This window comes from Bubalus kerabau, chromosome 7 (assembly GCF_029407905.1).
Source record: "Bubalus kerabau isolate K-KA32 ecotype Philippines breed swamp buffalo chromosome 7, PCC_UOA_SB_1v2, whole genome shotgun sequence".
Classification (NCBI taxonomy): domain Eukaryota; kingdom Metazoa; phylum Chordata; class Mammalia; order Artiodactyla; family Bovidae; genus Bubalus; species Bubalus kerabau.
Window position 1 is genome coordinate 81,290,040 of NC_073630.1, and position 19,580 is coordinate 81,309,619.

General features: G+C 32.2%; 1 protein-coding gene across 1 annotated transcript in view; it reads left to right on the forward strand.

Annotated features, from left to right (window-relative positions):
* The window catches only part of ADGRL3 (adhesion G protein-coupled receptor L3), a 900,477-nt gene that overhangs the window by 312,556 nt on the left and 568,341 nt on the right, over positions 1-19,580 (forward strand). Inside the window, exon 5 of the mRNA XM_055588685.1 lies at positions 5,268-5,486. Within this exon, the coding sequence (XP_055444660.1) occupies positions 5,432-5,486 (55 nt within the window). The 5' untranslated portion in view covers positions 5,268-5,431. The remainder of the gene's footprint in view (positions 1-5,267; positions 5,487-19,580) is intronic.

Consider the following 19,580-nt stretch of genomic DNA (forward strand, 5'->3'; position numbering starts at 1 on the left):
GAAGTTATATAGTTTTGATGGAGGACAGATTACCTTATCAAGATAAATATATTCCTTCAAAGTTTTTGAGAGCTTCTCTGGTGGCTCAGACAGTAAAGAATCTGCCTGCACTGCAGGAGACCCAGGTTTGATCCCTGGGTTGGGAAGATCCCCTGGAGAAGGAAATGGCAACCCACTCCATTATTCTTGCCTGGAGAATTCCATGAACAGAGGAGGTTGATGGGCTACAGTCCATGGGTTGCAAAGAGTCCTTCATGACTGAGCGACTTTCACTCACTCCAGATTTTTGATACCATAACAGGGAAAACTGTCTGCCATCTTCTGATAATCTTTGATATATGTTAGAAACTATCTTTCAGTAGTAATTTTTAAAGCAACTTAATTTTAAAGTAATTTAATATGTTTTATTACTGGAAATTAATATCCTAAGTAACATAGTGTATTTCAAACAAGAATAACATACTGAAAATTCTTTTTAAAAAATAAAATCTTACATTGTCTTAGTATCCATTGCTCATTCGTAGCTTTCTTAAGGACAGTGCACATCTCTCTCAAGGAGACTGTGTATGATTTTCCTAAATATGTAAGTGAGATTTAAGGTGTGGGAGTCAAGCATATGGTCTGTTTCTCAGTTCTGAAGAAATTAAGGAAACAAAGAAATTGGTGAGTGACAAACAAGCATTGGTAGACATGCATGATGACATGACATGTCTGTATCATGCAATGTGTGTGCTAAGTTGCTTCAGTCTGACTCTGTGGACACTATTGACCATAGCCCCCCAGACTTCTCTGTCCATGGGGATTCTCCAGGTAAGAATAATGGAGTGGGTTGTTATACCCTTCTCCAGGGGATCTTCCCAACCCAGGAATTGAACCTGCGTCTCTTATGTCGCCTGCATTTGCATGTGGGTTCTTTACCAGTAGTGCCACCTGGGAAGCCCCAGTAACTTATGGTATGCTAGTCTTCTCAACAAAATACAGGTGTATATTTTTCTCTTATGCAGTTGAAGAAACTGAAATTCAGAGAGCTTTGTAAACTTGCCTAGCACCAGAATGTTCAGTCAGCATGTTTTTAAGTCCTTTGCTGTTTTTTTCAGAAGACTTTTTGGCAAGTTGTGTGTGTGTGTGCACATGTTTCTAGAATATCTCACTTAACACATATCACATTTTGCACAGCCCTTTAAATTATTGGTGAGTACACCTTCTGGCATCCATATTTTACTAGAACTTGTTTAAAAATGGTGATATTTTAGACTTTCAGCCACATTCTCCTATTTTGACCCATGGTATTAACATAGAGCTTTGTACATGGAAAAGTTTAAAGAAATTCTTTAGAGTTGGAAATATATGTTGAACTTGACTTGTCAAATTCTTTTTATTAGTAGTAAATTTTTTTGAGTAATCATTTTGTTCAAGAGTTATTTAATGAGTCTTATGTCTTTTCTTGGTTTTTCTCCTTTATGTGTTTTTGAAAAGCTATGTTTCCGAAATGATTTGAGTAAAAATCCCCTTTGTATGAAAACTGATTGGTTTTGCTAATAACAACACGTAATTGGAAAAGAAAAACATTCCAAAAAGTTTTCTTTCTTTCTTTTTTTTAATGTTAGTATTGAAAGAGTAATGGCTTATTTTTCTGTAGATTATGAACAGTCTGGTCTGGAACATTATCTACTAAAATTTCTATATTATTATTTGTACCTCCAAATTAGCATATTATTGTGGGACTGTGAGTGAAAGGATGGTGAGGCTAGAGTATGAGAACATGTCACTGTCCTCAAATAACAGCTTCCATTCATCTAAATTCCTTTCCCCACCTCTGTTTACACACAGGTGTTTACATAGTAAACAGTACATGGTTACACTGTAATCGTGAAAACAAATTTTTATGCATAAATCAAGTTCAAAGTAATCTTAGTAGACATGGTTTTATGCCCTGCCACGATATCCTAAAATAAGTCATTATTATAGATAATCACTTTCTTATACTTTCTATAATTTTCTCCTGTCCCTTCATCAAGTTGAAAATACATGAAATAAACTTCTGGTTTTCACTAAAACTAGACTTAATTTACTTCATAATTGTGTTACTCATATTTAACTATGGAAATAATTTTTTGATTCCTTCAAAGGGTGCAATATTATAATTTGTCCAGTTTCCTTTTAAGCATGTCTATCTTCTTCTTTCTCTTTGTCCCTCCAGACCTACTTCATATATCCATGCTGTTCCTTTGTTCTTTACTCAGCACAATTGGGTAACATGTTTAAGCAAAGCCTAAGTCTTTCCTCAAAAACTTGCTATATTTTGTCTATTCCTTTCCACAAGTAACACCCCTGATTATGATCATAAGTAAGTAAGTGTTATTCGCTCAGTAGTGCCTGACTCTGCGACCCAATGGACTGCAGCCCATCAGGGTCCTCTTGTCCATGATATTTTCCAGGCAAGGCTACTGGAATGGGTTGCCATTTCCTTCTCCAGGGGATTTTCCCAACCCAGGGATCGAACCCAGGTTTCCTGCACTGGAGGCAGATTCTTTACCAACTGAGCTACAAGGGGAGTCCCATACATCTTGTTTATTTCTACCTTAGAGAGAAGAAAGAGCACTGATGTTGGAGGCAGATGTTCAGTTTGCAATTCTTGCTCAGTAACATGTCTGATTTTCCTTCTCAGTAGACATGAGACAATGTTATCTGCATGATAGATCTATATGGATAATTTAATCATATAATTGTGTAAATACCTAGAAAATTAGTTGTCATATGAAAAGAACTGAAAAATGTTAATTCTTCTCTTTATACTGAGACTTCATTTATTATTATTTTCCCATTACAGGAGAAGTTGTGGGAAAAATTTTTCTACTTTAGTTACATTCTCAATAGTATCCACCAAGGAAGGTATTTAGTATATATTTTTGAAATAGTGAATAAATAACTCACCTAGAAGAGTTGCTATTAAATTAGTATTGTATATATGTATCTTCTACATATATGTGTGTGTGCATGTGTTTGTGTGTATTTGTCTGTGTACATATACATGTCCCTTGATGCTATAGAGGGGAAGAAAAGATAATTGAATGTTGAGGGGGATTGTTTACTTGTTGATGGGTCAGTCAATTTACGTATCCTTATTTAAGTATCCATAATCATATTCATGTAAAAGGCTATTTTAAATTAGTACCTGCTTTCAATTTTATTTTCAGAAAGAGTTATATACTTGTGACATGACAATTAAATATAAGTTCTAAATGTTTTCTTATAAGTCGAAGTGTTAATTAAAAAAACAAGCAAAATGTTACACAGAAATTCTTTTCACATTATTTACCTCAACCTCATTTTTTCTTGTCAATGCTTTCTGTTTGTAAAAGTAAAATGTTATGAGAGTGTTTATTATGAGCTTAGTTTTTCTATTATGTCTGTGAGTTTAGAAAGAAAATTATTATATCTGTTGTTTCCAGATTTAGTTTATTCCATACCTATCTGTACAATTGTGACTCAGTAAATATTTTTGCTTGAATTTTCAAATGTCTTGCTTCTTACACAACCACATTAAAAAGTAAAAGTAAGATAAAATTGAAAACTCATGAGATGTATAAGAATTGTTAATATATATAGCACTTTCATACTTATTGTTCTGAACAATACATATTTTTATGTATTGCATATAATATATGACAAATTTTAGCATATTTAATATTCATGTAACCATATGAATTAAGTAACATTGCTTCCCCACCATTAACAGACAGGAAATCAAGGAACTGAATGCTTAAATGACTTACCCAAAGTCTTAGTACTAGTAGAGTTGTGTGTATGTTAGTTGCTCAGTTGTGCCCGACTCTTTGCAACCCCATGGACTGTAGCCTGCCAGGCTCTGCTGTCCATGGACTTCTCCAGGCAAGAATACTGGAGTGGGTTGCCATTCCCTTCTCCAGGGGATCATCCCAACCCAAGGATTGAATCTGGGTCTCCTAAATTGCAGGCAGATTCTTTACTGTCTGAGCCGCCAGGGAAGCCCACTAGTAGAGCTAATAATTCAAATTAGATGGTCTTGCTTCAGAACCTGTGCTCTTAATTACATACTGTGAATAGTAGTGCCAGAAATTCAGATAAATCTGTGTAATTTTGCCTTATAATGAATGCGAGCACTTCAGAAATATTTTCCAATGTGTTTTGATAGAATGAAGGTTATTACAATCCTCAGTAAACTATCTCTATTTTGAATATTTCTTTCCAGAAAAAAATTTAGATTTATACTCAAAATGTGAAATATATTTCACACTATTTCACAATAGTGAAATATATACTATCAACAATTACTTGAATAGAGGGAAAGAGAGAGGAAAGAAAAAGAAAGAAAAGGAATACCCAGTTAGTACTTTATTGATCAGTTTTAAAGATGCTCACTGTGAAAAACAACATCTTCAGAATTGAGGTCATGTACCTTCAATACTTTTACTTTCTAACATATATATCTGCAAACTTTAAAGAGAGGGCAGCTATATCGGTTTGATTCAGTGAAATAACTTTACAATGCTTAAAATTTTTAGTGTCTTCTATATGTATTTAACACTTTTAAGCAAAATTCCTCATTTTGAGTTGTAGGATCCTGGAAGATAGGTTGCATGTTTTATTCAATATTTTGTCCTATTTTCTTAGCACAGTACTTTGTAATTTAGAGGACACTCAGTAGACTTTTGCTAAATGAATTGATTATGAATGAGCATAATTAATTAACATAAATTATAATTTTCACAAGTTTAATTACAAAAATAATTAGAAAAGTAATATAGTTAAAATTTAGAATAATTTCTGAATTATTCTCAGGGTCTAGAATGAAAGTAGGACTCATACATTTATCTTTTTTGTTCACACATGTAGTAATCATAATGAATGTTTTTTTAAAACTTTTCTATTATTAGTAAAAATTATATTTGTGGATAATATTTACCCTAAGTAAACACCAATGTTTAAACCTATTGATAAATTATACAAATTAATTATTATACAAATGAGTATAGTTTATTTATATTAATTTGTCCAGTGAGACTGAATTATTTCTGTCAGTAAGTTTGGGGGTTGGGAAATAAATACTGTGGTAATACATAAGTTAATAATATCTTTTAGGTTACTTACTTATTTTTATATATGATGTGTGTATTGATTACAATGAGGAAGGGAGGAGGTATACAGATGTTCTTATCAGCAAGGAAACTTTCAAGGAAATGATAAAACCTATATTTGATAACTTTTTTTTTTTTTCTTGTTTGCAGGATTCTGAATTGGGTATTGGTGTTTCTGTTTTGAAGAATATTTCTTTTTGAGCTGTTTTGTTTTTAATCATCCATCTTGGGATACAGAAAAAGAATCAGAAAGACACTTATTTTAAGTTTAGAATTCTCGCTCCTGAGGCACCCTCACTGCCGAGCTCACAACAATGTGGCCATCACAGCTACTGGTCTTCATGATGCTCTTAGCACCGATAATTCATGGTAAGACTTTTAATTATATTTTTCTGTGACACTTAATGTTGTCTCAGTAATTTATATTAGATCCTTTATTTTAAATTTTTGTGCTATGATTTTGCAGTTTTTGCCTACCATGTAATAATAGCTGTAAATAATGTACTTTAAGCTGTAATAAATAGAATGTTGAGTTTTATTTCATAAAATACCATTTAAAATGTGTATCTAACCAAACTATTTTTTTAATTTCATGTTTTATTATTTTTATCACTCTTAAAGAGTATTATTTAAATCATTAACTATCATTAATTATGAATTTAAATGACCTATTTTGCTAAGTAAAATAGCTTTTAATATAGTAAATGCCCTTTCGAAAGAAAATACTCCCAAATTCTACTTTCCTGAATCCAGTAATTATTTGTTTCTGAGTGTTTAGTACCCTGCTCAATCCTTAACACACAAAATTAAATTGAAACCTCTCATTAAGACAGAATTGTGATATCCCTTTTAACGAGAAAAGAGATAAAAAGCATTATCAAAACAGTATCAACATAAGCAAAAATGTATTTTTCCTGAAACATGCTAATATGCTCATAAAAGACTGTTTACATGTTCATTTAGATATCTTGGTACTTATAGCATGAGTATGATAGTTAAATAATCTATCTTCCTTTGCAAATTTTTACAAAACATCTAATTAGTCAATAAATAAGCAAAACAAATTTTGTACCACTTAAAATAATATTTATTTAATCCCTCTAAAAATTGCCAGATTCAAGTCTATACATATGTTACTTTTTCCCAATTTAAAGTTTTCTACTGGTTATCATTGGTTTTGCCCTTAGATGAAAATGGCATAATACAGTCACTGTCGCATATGTTAAGGATAATTATAGCAAAGAAAAAAGGACACAGCTGTATTTGCCACTGCCTAGGAGGTCTCAGAGTATTATAGTTTAGCAGGCAGCTGAAATGACTTTTTAGCCTCCTTGGCTCATTTTTGGTTTTTAATTGACTATAGAAATCTATTGTAGTTTTTCAGTGATGCAGTTCTTAATTTGACTCATTCATATGTTTTAACATGAATTGATTTCTACTGTCATTATAAAAATGGGATAAAATCACTTGTCTTTTGACATTTCCCTAAAGTTTCCCTGCTTTCACAACTTTATTTCTAACAAATTGCTATAAGATAGTGCTTTTTTAAAAAAAATAAAAGTAAAATTATACAACCATCTCATTTTAAACAATGTAAAATTGTTAAATATTTCAAATTTTTCCCTCAATTCTTATACTGATGTGACACTTGCACGTTCATATACTTGGGCATGTATAACATTTTGTGATATGGCACAGTATAGGAATTATGTTCTTTTAAACAAATGCTTTTCTAATTGTCAGTGTACCTAAAGATGATTCAACTTAGCCTTTTTGATATTATGAAAATGTCTCACTCGTAAGTTTATTTGAAGATTAAATAAATAGGATATGTGAAAATTCTAGCACAGAGCATGACTGATATTAAGTGATTGAACATGTTAATTTCCTTCATCATACTATCTACCCTTCCAGTATATTTTTGTTTTAGTAAATTGTAACAGCTAAGAATTAGCTTACCCTGAGAGCTTCTTCATTTGATACTGATATTCAGGAAAAAAAACTCTAAGTATATGTACGATTCATGTTTACAAAGTCAGTCTAAAATTGTACTATTAGAGCAAGGTAGGTTAAAAATAGCAGAAATACACATTGTAAGAAAGACTTTCTTTTCAGAGGTGCAGTTTCTGGTCTCCTAAACCTGACACCTACTTTGTACCTCATGGGTCCCAAAGATCACTGAGCCTTACACCATGATTCTTGAGTTGAGACCTGTATTGAACAAGCATACAGAAACACACATATAATCTCTTCAAGCAACTCTAATAAGTATTTAAAAACTAATAAAGTACAGAAACTATTGACCCTGGTATATAAAAATATATAAAATATTTTGACTAAAAAACTAAAATAATGTTTTTATTTTCTGTGAACTACTTTATATCATCCTATGCATATCAGGCTAAACAATATAGAAACTTTCCACTTATAAACTTTATTCTTATTACCTTGTGTAAGTATTTTAAAATTTTTCACCAGAGAAAATGCAAGTCAGTTTTTGCTGCCTTCTATGGAAGGCTTTCTCCATTGCCTTGTGATGCCACTTCAAACTTGTAAATGAAGGGCTCCATGTAAGCAGATTTTTTGAGTTCAGCTTGCTCATAAACAGAAAGTGTGTGTGCCTTTGATCAGTGCAGAAATATAATAGAATTAGACATTTTTGGAGTCCCCACCAGTCTTGGCTTGAAAGAATACCATATAGCTTTAAACCTGATAGGACTGAAATAAAATAGATGTCTTAGTAATAGAGGTACTTTTTTTCCAAAACATCCCTGGATAGCATGTCCTTGCCTACTGTTGATGCAACGCCTAGCTATATTTCTTTTCCTGATCAGAGAGAATTAACTTTTCTGGACATGACCCAAATTTCTGGCCTTTTCTCCAGAGTATATAATAATGATGACTACTTCCCTGGTGTCTCAGACAGTAAAGAATCCACCTGCAATGCAGGAGACCCGGGTTTGAGACCTAGATCAAGGAGATCACCTGGAGAAGGGGATGTCTACCCACTCCAGTATTCTTGCCTGAAGAATTCCAAGGACAGTGGAGCCTGGCATGTTACAGTCCATGGGGTCACAAAGAGTTGGACATGACTGAGTGACAAGGATGTAGTGATTCAATAGCCATAAACTTTAAATGTATTTGGTACAATTAATTATCACAGCATTCTCATGGGTTTAATATTACTTATTATTATCATCATTACTTTTTATATAACAACTTGACTAAAGTTGCACATGAGACCCAGAGAGGTCTTAAAATGAAGGATTTAGCTTCTTGAGCTCTGGTCTTAACTGCCAGTAAATAATCAGTTCCTATTAAAGCCATTCTTCCCTGTAGAAAATTCCACATCAGCTCTCCTGGTTCTTGTGAACAAATGAGGTAAAAAGGTAGATTGCTGCCTCTTCCATGTTCTGGGCATAGACCGACTGGACTTTGAAGTCTTAACAGATCTGAGATAAAATTTCAGCTCTACTGCCTACAAGTTCTGTAACAGTTATTTGGTAAATTAGTTAACAAATAACATTTATCATAGACTGTGAGTCAGATGACTGTGCTAGCTACTAAAGCTATGGTAATGAACAAGGGATTCTAAATTCTTCCCTCAACCTTATAGTAACTTAGAAATTTGTAAACCTGCTTTTCATCTGTAAGAACAAATACTCCATGTAGGGTTATTTTAAGAAATGAATGATATACACATAGTCCCTAACATAGTGCTTGGCACTCAGTTAATCTGTTTTATTTTCCTACCCCTAATTACTTTGAAATAGAGCTAAACCTCTCAGCATTAGATAAGGAAGATATACAATTATCCTTATTCTTATCCTGAGAATTGAAGTCTTTTGCTACTAGAGTCTCAGCATTTTGATTTTGCCAGAAAATTTTAATACTAGTATCTAAACAAAATTATTGTCAAACTGATTATATATATCATATATATATAAAGACTTAATATATAATTGTCAGTATATTATATTTTAGTATATAATTCTCTATTGTCAGTGGTAGTACTATGTAATTGTAAGTGATGCATTTTTTGCATGATTTCTTCATGGGTAAAATTAGAAACTAAGCTAAATAATTAATTCTGAATAATATTTACACTAGTTGAGTAATCTGTCCCACATCATCCTAGAGAGTCTGGCCAGTATTTTTTATAGGAAAATAAACTTAATTAGTATATCTACATTTTGTGTATATTTATATATATATATACAACTTTAAACTTAAGAAATGTCTCTGGTTCTGTGTTTATCTGTCCATATTTTATGTCTCTGTGTACCTCTGTATTTCTATTTTTCTGTTTTCCATGACTGTGTCTCCTTCCTGTATAACCATAAAATCCTTATCTATAATGCAATGAGACCTGGCAGAAGTAGAGAGAAGTAGTGAAAGCAGATGGCCAATTCTTTGGTGTTAACTAATGTAGTGTTACATGAAGATAAAAGACTTTTTTGTTCTAATGATGTGGTTGGGAGCAAGGGAAGAGAGATCAGAGAACAAAAATCCAGTGATAACATGAGCACCTGGGACTCATCCTGACTGGCAGTAAAACAATATCATGGTTCGGTATAGGACCCACACTAGGAGATCTGTTCTTGGGAGGTACGTCACCCAAGCCATAATGGGTTGGGAGTTGAGAAGGTGATTGCGATGCTCAAATATTTTAACTGCATCTTATGTTCATTAAACCGTACTTAGCAAGTGTATCACAATGATAGAGACAGAAAACAGGATCATTGTAGCTTACTGTATGTAAAAGGAAACAGTATTTTTAATGATATCTTTGCAGAAAAAAGTAGAATTTAAAAAATTCTTTCATGAGCCACCATATATGTACTTTTTCCCAAGTTTATTTTGTGTTGGTAAAGTTGCATGTGTATTTATATATTAATGAACTTTAAAGCTAACAAATTAATTATTATAAACAGTTCTTAGCAGGGACAAAACAATGATCAAACACATATATCTTGTACTATTATGGTTTTATGTAATTTGTTTTATTATTAATCTATTTTTAGTTATAGTAATATTTAATGTGCCAGTGATTGAAAATAATAATTCAAAATATGTTAACCTCTAATAATATGTGAAGCTTGAGAAAGTACTAAATTATATTTTACCACAGAAAATATTACCATATAAATTTTTTTATGAAGTCATGTTTTATTAATGGTGAAAATGGTAGGCTGACTTCTAAGCTCTGCTTAGCTATTTTTTTTTCTAGAAATTAATCATCCTTTAAATGTTTATAATGTTTGCCAGCCTAGGTAATTTGTAATACTTGCAGTAATATCACTATCTGTATGGTCAAATATGTTATACTGAGAAATCTTTGTCATCATCATGATACATGGGATTATTGAGAACACATCCAATAGCATCTATTAATACATTAGCCACTTGGTACTGAAATTCAAAATAAATATTAATATATATTTCAAAAGTTAACTATGCAGTCTCTAATACAACAGTATGTACTACAATATGTACACCTGACAGCTTTCCTTTGTAAGCATGTGTTTAGGAGCCTTCCCTGTGCATTCAGTATGCAGTTTGGCAATTGGAAAATAATTTTATTTTGCCTTTGCATCTGCAAAACATGTTATGTGTGAATTTTATTGTAGTGATACTCCTCTACAAGTAACAAATATGCACTTTGAAAGCAAAGTAGCATTTTCTATTTTCAGATTTTATGTACTGTGACTATTTCGAGGGTTTAGAATCATATATTATTTTTTGTGCTTCTTGGCTTTGGGGTAAACTGATTATACTAGGATGGTCGTTGTGCACTTGATGTTGAATAAATTTCAAGTAGTTTGATGTGTAATATATAAGTATCTAATTGTCTTCCGCTTCTTTGCATTGCTATTTATTTTCATTCTCAATGTAAGAATAGTGCTCTTACATTTATAGTTTCATGTAAATAGCCATAGGGCATTTTTCATACAATTATTTCCTGCATTCAGATTGGAAAATAATTGCTTAATGACCAATCAAAAAATTGAAATGCAATAGGAAAGAGTCTTATCATGCAAATAAGATGCTATGTATCAATGTTACATTATGATCTGTTTTGACAGTTTAGAATAAGGCCCTGTTGAAAACTAGGGTTAAGTCATTCCCTAATTTATTTCAGATTTTTAATTGATGAATTAAAAATAAACTTTTTATTTTAATAATTATATTTTTACTTTATTTGAATCTATGTTTCTTTACCATCATAGCAGAACTAGTTTCTTTAAATATAAAAACTTGTCTTGGTATCAGAAAAACTGTGTATGAATTATTTGACCAAAGGAGTTAGGCTAGCTAAGGATTTGCAAGAGAAATATGCTGGTTGTAATTTCCAAAAGTAATGGCTAGACATCTTCAAGCAAAAACTAGGCTCTCACAGTGACACTTGATAAACTTGCTGTGTTTATTTGATCTATGCACACTGTAGTTTGTGGTGATATGAGTGTCATGAAGTCAAGGTTATAGCTTGATAAAGTATAAGAACATAGTCTCGTATATTTCTTAGTTTGTCATTACCAGTGTCACCTATTTTATTAAGTAATCCTCCTCAAACAAATTTAAATCAGAAGGCAAAAATTCAATAATCCCATGACCTGGTGGTACAATTAATACTAATGGTTGTTAGATATTTTTTGCAGTCGTGCAAGCGCATATTTTTAAAAAGTGGAATAACTTTAGAAATAAAAGTTGTGTCTTTAATACTGATTTCACCTTAAAATTAAGACATTTCTAGCCCTTCATTAAATTTTAAAAAATTATGAATGCATGTTATATAAGGAATCATTGTGTATCTAACCATATATTATTGGCTCAGCACTGAAGGTCATTAATACATTACAGTTACAAATCGCAGTATAAGGGAACATGGTTGTATATAAAATTTGACTGTATCTTTGTACCCATAGAAGAAAATCTCTTGATAATACGGAAAGTAAAAGAATGACTCATTTTTTATTAATTCACAACTATATAAAATAAATGGTCATAAATGATCAAAACAGCCTTGCTTATTATCACCACCATTTGTTTAAAATAATTCCACAAGTTTTGGCTACTATAATAATCAACAAATGTAAACAAGAGTAAATATTCAAATATTAAGATATAATTGTTATTTGCAGGTGGATTATGATGCATTCAGAAAATCAATAATATAATAACTTTCCAGAATCAATGAAAGCACTAAGTTCAGGTTTATGATTCATACATGCATATATGATTACATCACAGTAGAAATGAAATGCCTGAGTTACTTAGGAAATATAGGAGGAGCTACATTAACCTAGGAGAAGAAAACTGTGAAACTTACTGTGAATTGTAAAATACAATACCCAATATACCATGTTCCTAAATAAAAAAAGACTAGGAACAGCAAAATTGTAAGTTATTTCCAAGTTAAATTTTATGTATGTTCACACAACTGCTTTCAGAGTACTGATGTGAGCTTTTCCATGTAGAAATTTAACAAAATTATTCTAAAATATATATTGATATATATAGAATATTAAGCAAAATTTTACAAAAGTGAAAAGAGTAATAGGTAGATATAAATTTAACATATATATTATGAAAGAACAGTAATTAAGATGTAATATCAAAATTAGTGTAATCAATTGTGAAAATGAGATTCCTGAAAAATCACTGCACTGTATATTTGTATTGTAATTTTCAAGGAATGACTCCTCAGAAAATCTAATATCTAAGACAAGAAAGAGTCAAATAAGGATCAAATCAATTGTGTGTGTATGTGTTTCGAATTATATATTATGGAACTTCTAGAGAAAGACTTCTTTGAGTTGCCTACTTTAATTTCCATTCTTAATGTATTAGATAGCGTAAACTTTGGCTGTGGTCACAGTAGAATAAAAAATGAATAATAGCTTCTAGAGAATATATTCTTGTTCACCAAACGTTTCAAGAAAGGTAAATGTTTCTGGTTAGACAGTGTGTGTGTTTGTGTGTGTGTGTGTGTGTGTGTGTGTGTTTGTGCGTGCCTGTGCATGTCTCTGTGTTTGAAGGACAGAGGGGATGCCATTCTCTTGTTCTCACAGTTATTTATAGACTCAGTCTATTAATGGCACAAGAGTTCCAATATCTTTCTGAGGCTCATTGTCATTCCTGTCCACAGAAGAAAGAAGAGTATTGGGAGGATTCCAGTGGGAGGTTCTTATATGGATATGCTTGGAAATAGTGCACATTACTTTTGTTTCCACTTCCATTAATTAAAACTCTGCCTCATAGCCACACCTATAAATAAGTTTGAAAATCATAGTCCTCTTGTGATGAAGGAAGAAGAAACTACTTATAAAATATATCGTAGTTTTTTAAAAATTAGATTTGATGCATCAATATCTTTTTTAATGTATAAATGGGTACTTAAAATATCTTTCTTGAGATATATTTCATATACCATAAAATTTAGTTCAGTGGATTTTAGTGTTTGCATAGTCGTGCACCTTTTAGAATGTAATTAGTCCTCCAAAAAGAAATCCTATATCCATTAGCAGTCACATCCGTCTTCCCCTTGGGAAGACCCAGTCCCTGACCATCAGTAATCAATGTCTCTTTGCTTTTCCCTATTGTAGACATTGCAACTTGCTTCTTTCATTTAGCATAATACTTTAAACATATATGTATACCATGGCATGTATCAGTAGTTCTTGTTTTGTTTCCAAGTAACCTGTTGTATAAATATACCACATTATATTTATCAGTGGATGGAAATTTGGATTATTCCCCACTTTTTGGCTATTCTATATAATGTGGTTATGAAAATTCATGTATAAATTTTTGTGTGGACGTTTTCACTTTTCTTGGGTTTAAACCTAGGAGTGGACTTGCTGAGTCACATGATTACTATATTTAACATTTTGAAGAAGTGCTAAACTACTTTCCAAAGTGGTTGCACAGTTATATGTTGCAAACATTCTTGCATTCTCAACTATATTTGTTACTGTCTTTTTTCTTTTAATCAATCTGGTCATAATGAAGTAGTATCTCATTGTATTTTTTTTTTTTTTTTTGCTACTCAGTAGTTTATTTTTGGTGATCTATTTTAAATATAGTAGTTTGTACATGTCAATCCTAAACTCCCAATTTTGACTTACATTTCTCTAATGCATTATCTTGAGCCCATTTTTGTGTATTTGGTTATTTGCATATCTTACTTGAAGAAATATTATTTAATCATTTCTTAATTTTTATTTTTCATTTCTAAATATTCTGTATATAAATATATTTTTTGTAAAAAGATCACAGGGTACCATTGTTACAGTACATTTGGATTTAAGAAATCTTTAGATTGCATTTTCTAAGAGGCTTTTTGCTTGGATTTGCCCACTTACATCTCAGCTATTTTAAATTCACTTTGAAATCATATATCATTTGTCTAGCCCCACTCCAACTTCTTTTTTACTTATGAATTTGTATCCTAAAAATAGTTCATTAACTTGTTTTTTTTTTATGATTGCAAAAACTACTAATTGACAATGATTGAAACTTTATTCTGATATGTGAATTGTATAGGGCTGAATGATACACAGAATAGGTAATTCATTGGATTCTTCTAGTTAGTTTCCAATTACTCCTCCTTAAGAAAATGATTAAGAACATTAAGCTTTAATTTGATGGCCAAAGCGTTTCTATTTTTGTTCTAGTCTGAATTCTTCTACCCGGATTCAGAAAGTCCTCTTTTTTACATTTTTTGTATCTTTGCTCATATTATAAACAGTGCATCTTTTATTTCCATAGACTTATTTTCTCTGGTATGTTCTACAAACAACTCAATGCCTCTTTAAATCTCAAGAAAGTTATGCTATTTGTTGTGTCTGTCAAATCTACACATGTTACTTAGTATCCTTTGGACTCAATCCTATCACATCTTTAAACAAACAGAAAAAAGATGAGAAATGGAAAAGGACTTGAAGTATTATTTGGAAAGAATCCTAGTCAACTTGCACTATTTCAGCCCATTGGACTTATCTGAAATATTACTATTTTAGGAGAAAATATTAAGACTAAATAAAGATAATGATTTATAAATGATACTACTGAACAGCTTACATTTTTAAGAAACCCTAAATAAAGGAAGATGTCCTATTTAGAAAGTAATGCTTACATGAAGCCCAGAAACTGAAGCTTATAGTATTATTCAATTTAAACTGCTTTGGAATTCTAATTTGCATGGTTCTATTGAATGAAGTGAAAAGATTTCAGGCCTTAGAATCTAATTCCAATTCTGTTACTTCCAAGAAACATGACCTTAAGCAATTTGAATCACAGTTTCCTTATTTTTTATAAGGGTAATTAGGCCTATTTTGTTGTAGTATGAGGATTAAGTAAAATAATGTATAGAAAGGCCTTAGAACCAAGCTTCACACATTTAATCTTGGGAAAATGTGGTCATTAAAACATACCTTTAGGAATTAGACCTAAAAACCAAATGACCTGGATAGTTAGCAAATTTTAAAATACTACACTGTCTTGGGTCACTTACTTTCCATAGAGTTTTTCAAATACTGCATTGTATATTCTTAACCCCCAAATGTGACAGTTTCTCTAATTATGAGTCTACACATTTGTACACACATTCCATCATTATATTCAGGACTCACCCACTGGACTGTAACTAAGTCTTTAATGAGTTACTAATGAACATCTTAAGCTTAGATAAGCAAAAAAAGAAAAAAAGTTTGAGCATTTTGAAAAACTATTCATAGTTAAGCCTGTTGCTTTTAATTAGGCTACAAGCCCAGTGAAATTTCCTGTCTTTACTAATCTTCCCAGGTTTGAAGAAATTGAATAATAAGTGACAGATGTACCCTCCCTTTGATATTATTAATGTAATGTGAGGTAAAAAGGGATAAATACATTGAGCTAAATTAGAGAAATCATTGTTTGATTAAACACAAAGATAAAATAATATACAAATTCAAAATAGTATCTTTCAATGATTCATTTTTTTCCTTAGACTCTGATGACTTCAAAACCAGTTAATTTTGTTGTTGAATTAGAAAATAACAGATGTCATGAGGAAAAAAGATCCAGAGATGATTAGACCTTGTAGATGAAAAAAAATCCTCTATATGGATGAAAGAGCAAACAGCTTTTACACATTACTGCTTCTCTCCAAGCTGTTAGAGATACTGTGAAAGTAGTGATCACAGACACTACCTGAATCAGATCAGGACTATTATTTTCTGTAGCTCTTGTTATAAATCAACAATGGTGGTGACTGTTTAGCAATGATCCATTTTAAAAATTCCTTTTGATAGTGAAGTTGGTGAAACCATGCAGACCTTAAGGGCACATGATTAAATAATGAAGACAGATAATACATAAAATTCAAAGCAACAGGATGGCATGATGCTCCCTCCAGGGAGTACTCATATTTGCTTAAAAGGAACCCTTTTATATCAGTCACAGTGGCTCAGGACAGTGAGAAGAGCTGAGATAGCCCAGATGTTTTACGGGTTACACACTGTTGTTAGAGGCAGGCTTGACATCGTGCGTCCGTACACAAATTAAAAATCAGCATGTCAGTTTTTAAAAGTAAGTGTCCAATAATAATTACACTCTCTATATATGTATCATAATATAAAAACACAGTCAGTTGTTTTGACCTGTGAGCCTGTTAACATGTCTGCTTTCTTATGAACCAGCATTTAGGCATTCATTTTGTATATGTGCTGAGGGTGGGGTTGATTGGTAAAAGTTCCTTATTATTTGAAAAATAATACCAAAAACATTTTCATTCTTCTCAACTACCTTCAGAAATGCCAGTTAAGATTAGCTTAGGATGGGGAGAAAGCACTCACTAACAAGACAGATCTCTATCAAAATATGTATAATTTTTGCTGCTTTTTTTTTTTTTTTCCTACATGTCAAGTACAGGTGTCAATGGGATTAAGGTAAAGTGCCTCATTACTATCGTATAAAGATTTTCAAAGAAATTATCTGGAACATTCTGAAGGCATATTTTATATACCATTAAAATGTTAACATTCTTTAAGAGGAGAGTAGACGAAGGGAAATTAAAGGAATATTTGTATTCTCCAAAGAGTAAATTCCAGAGTTATACTTTTGTTATCATGAATTGAAATCTGTTTGCATTATGTTTACAAAGAGACAGTTGTGACATTTAATTTAAATGAAAATAATGTGCTTTCAAGAGCTGATTTTTTTTTTCAAATTTGTATCAGTACCAGAATTTTATTCTCTGCTTATTCATTTTAACAAATATTTGAGATATTTCTATTGCAGTATTTCAGTATAAGCAACCATGACAGTGAGCCACAATTTTTCTTTTATTTTTAGAACATAGAAGATATCATGGTTGAAAGACAATTAAAAAAAATCTTTTAATGTTGTTTCTTTTGTTTTTTAACACTGGTAATTTAATTTCCCTTTAGCTTTATTCATAACAAGTGTTTGCTTTTTCCACTAGTCTCAGGATGTCTTATATTGCTTTCAGAACTTGAAAGTTCAGTCTTTTGATGAAAGTTTAAAACATTTAAAACTGTTTTATTTTCCTGTAACAAGCTCTGTTTTAGAAAGGAACAAGAAACTCAGTTTGTAAGGAAAGATGCATGTATACATAGAGCATATGAACATTACGTAAGACAAGCATTAGAAGAATCTGTTGAGTTAAATAATATACACATATACTCTAAAGGTTGCTTCATCATATACAGGTAGAAAAGTCATCACTTCTGAGCCATTTCTTCTAAGACCCAGAATTAAATCAGAGTTTTCTCTGTATTAGAACTCCCATGATGTAGTTTCTACCTGGTATTTTCTACCTTAGTCAGATAGAAGTGGAACATTTATGACAATTGCAAGAGATTACTTTGTTGTTGTTAAATTGCTAAGTTGTATCCGGCTCTTTGCCACCCTGTAGACAGCAGCACCACGGGCTTTCCTGTCCTTCACCATCTCCTGGAGTTTGCTCAGATTCATGTCCCTTCAGTCAGGGAAGATATCTAACCATTTCATCCTCTGCTGCCCTCTTCTCCTTTTGCCTTCAATCTTTCTCAACATCAGGGTCTTCAATGAGTCAGTTCTTTACATCAGGTGGGCAAAGTATCGGAGCTTCAGCTACAACATCAGTCCTTCCAATGAATATTCAGGGTTGATTTCCTTTAGGATTGACTGGTTTGATTTCTTTATAATCCAAGGGACTCTCCAGCACCACAACTTGAAATCATCAATTCTTTGGTGCTAAGCCTTCCTTATGGTCCAAGTCTTATATCCATACATCACTACTGGAAAAATCATAACTTTAACTATATAGACCTTTGTCAGCAAGGTAATGTCTTTACTTTTTAGGTTTGTTATAGCTTTCCTTCCAGGGAGCGGATGTCTTTTAATTTCATGGCTGCACTCACCATCCACAATCATTTTGGAGCCCAAGGAAATAAAATCTGTTACAGCTTCCACTTCTTCCCCATCCATTTGTCACAAAGTGATGCAACTGGATGCCGTGATCTTAGTTTTTTGAATGTTGAGTTTTAAGGCAGCTTTTCCACTCTCCTCTTTCCCCCTCATCATTAGGCTCTTTAGTTCCTCTTCACTCTCTGCCATTAGACTGGTATCATCTACATATTGGAGTTTGTGACTAGTTCTCCTGGCAGTCTTGATTATAGCTTCTGATTCATTCAGCCTGGCATTTTGCATGATGTACCCTAAATATAAGTTAAATAAACAGGGTGACACTAAAGCCTTTTCTTATTCCTTTCCCAGTTTTGAATTAGTCTGTTATTCCATTAAGGTTCCAACTTTTGCTTCTTGACCTGCATACAGATTTCTCAGGTGGCAGGTAAGGTGAGCAGGCAGGTAAGGTCTCATATTCTTATCTTTTTAAGAATTTTCCAGTTTGTTGTGATCCACACAGTCAGTGGCTTTAGCATAGTCAATAAAGCTGAAGTAGATGTTTTTCTGGAATTTGCTTGCTTTGTCTATTGCCCAAGAAATGTTGGCAATTTGATCTCTGGTTCCTCTGCCTTTTCTAAATCCAGTTTGTACATCTGGAAGTTCTCAGTTCACATAGTGCTGAAGCCTAGCTTGAAGGATTTTGAGAATAACCTTACTATCATACAAAATGAGTGCAACTGTACCCAGCCTATAAAGCAATTTTGCAGCTGTCATACTTACTTTAGGGAGAAATCCGGAAAGAAGTAATTTGTTAATATAGCCAAGACGAAGGTGATGGCAGAAAGGTAGAGTCTTTCAGGTATGCATAAAGAAACACAAAAAATGGGAAATGACAGTTACTTAAAAGCAAAGAAATAATAGCAATCAGCTCTCTCTCTCTCTCCTCCTTTTCCTTCCTGCTTCCTCCCTCCTCTTCTACCCTTTCTCTATGGATAGATAGATAGATATAGATATGGCACTAAATTGGATTAGATATTTTGTATCATTCAGTTATTTTTTGATAACAAGTAT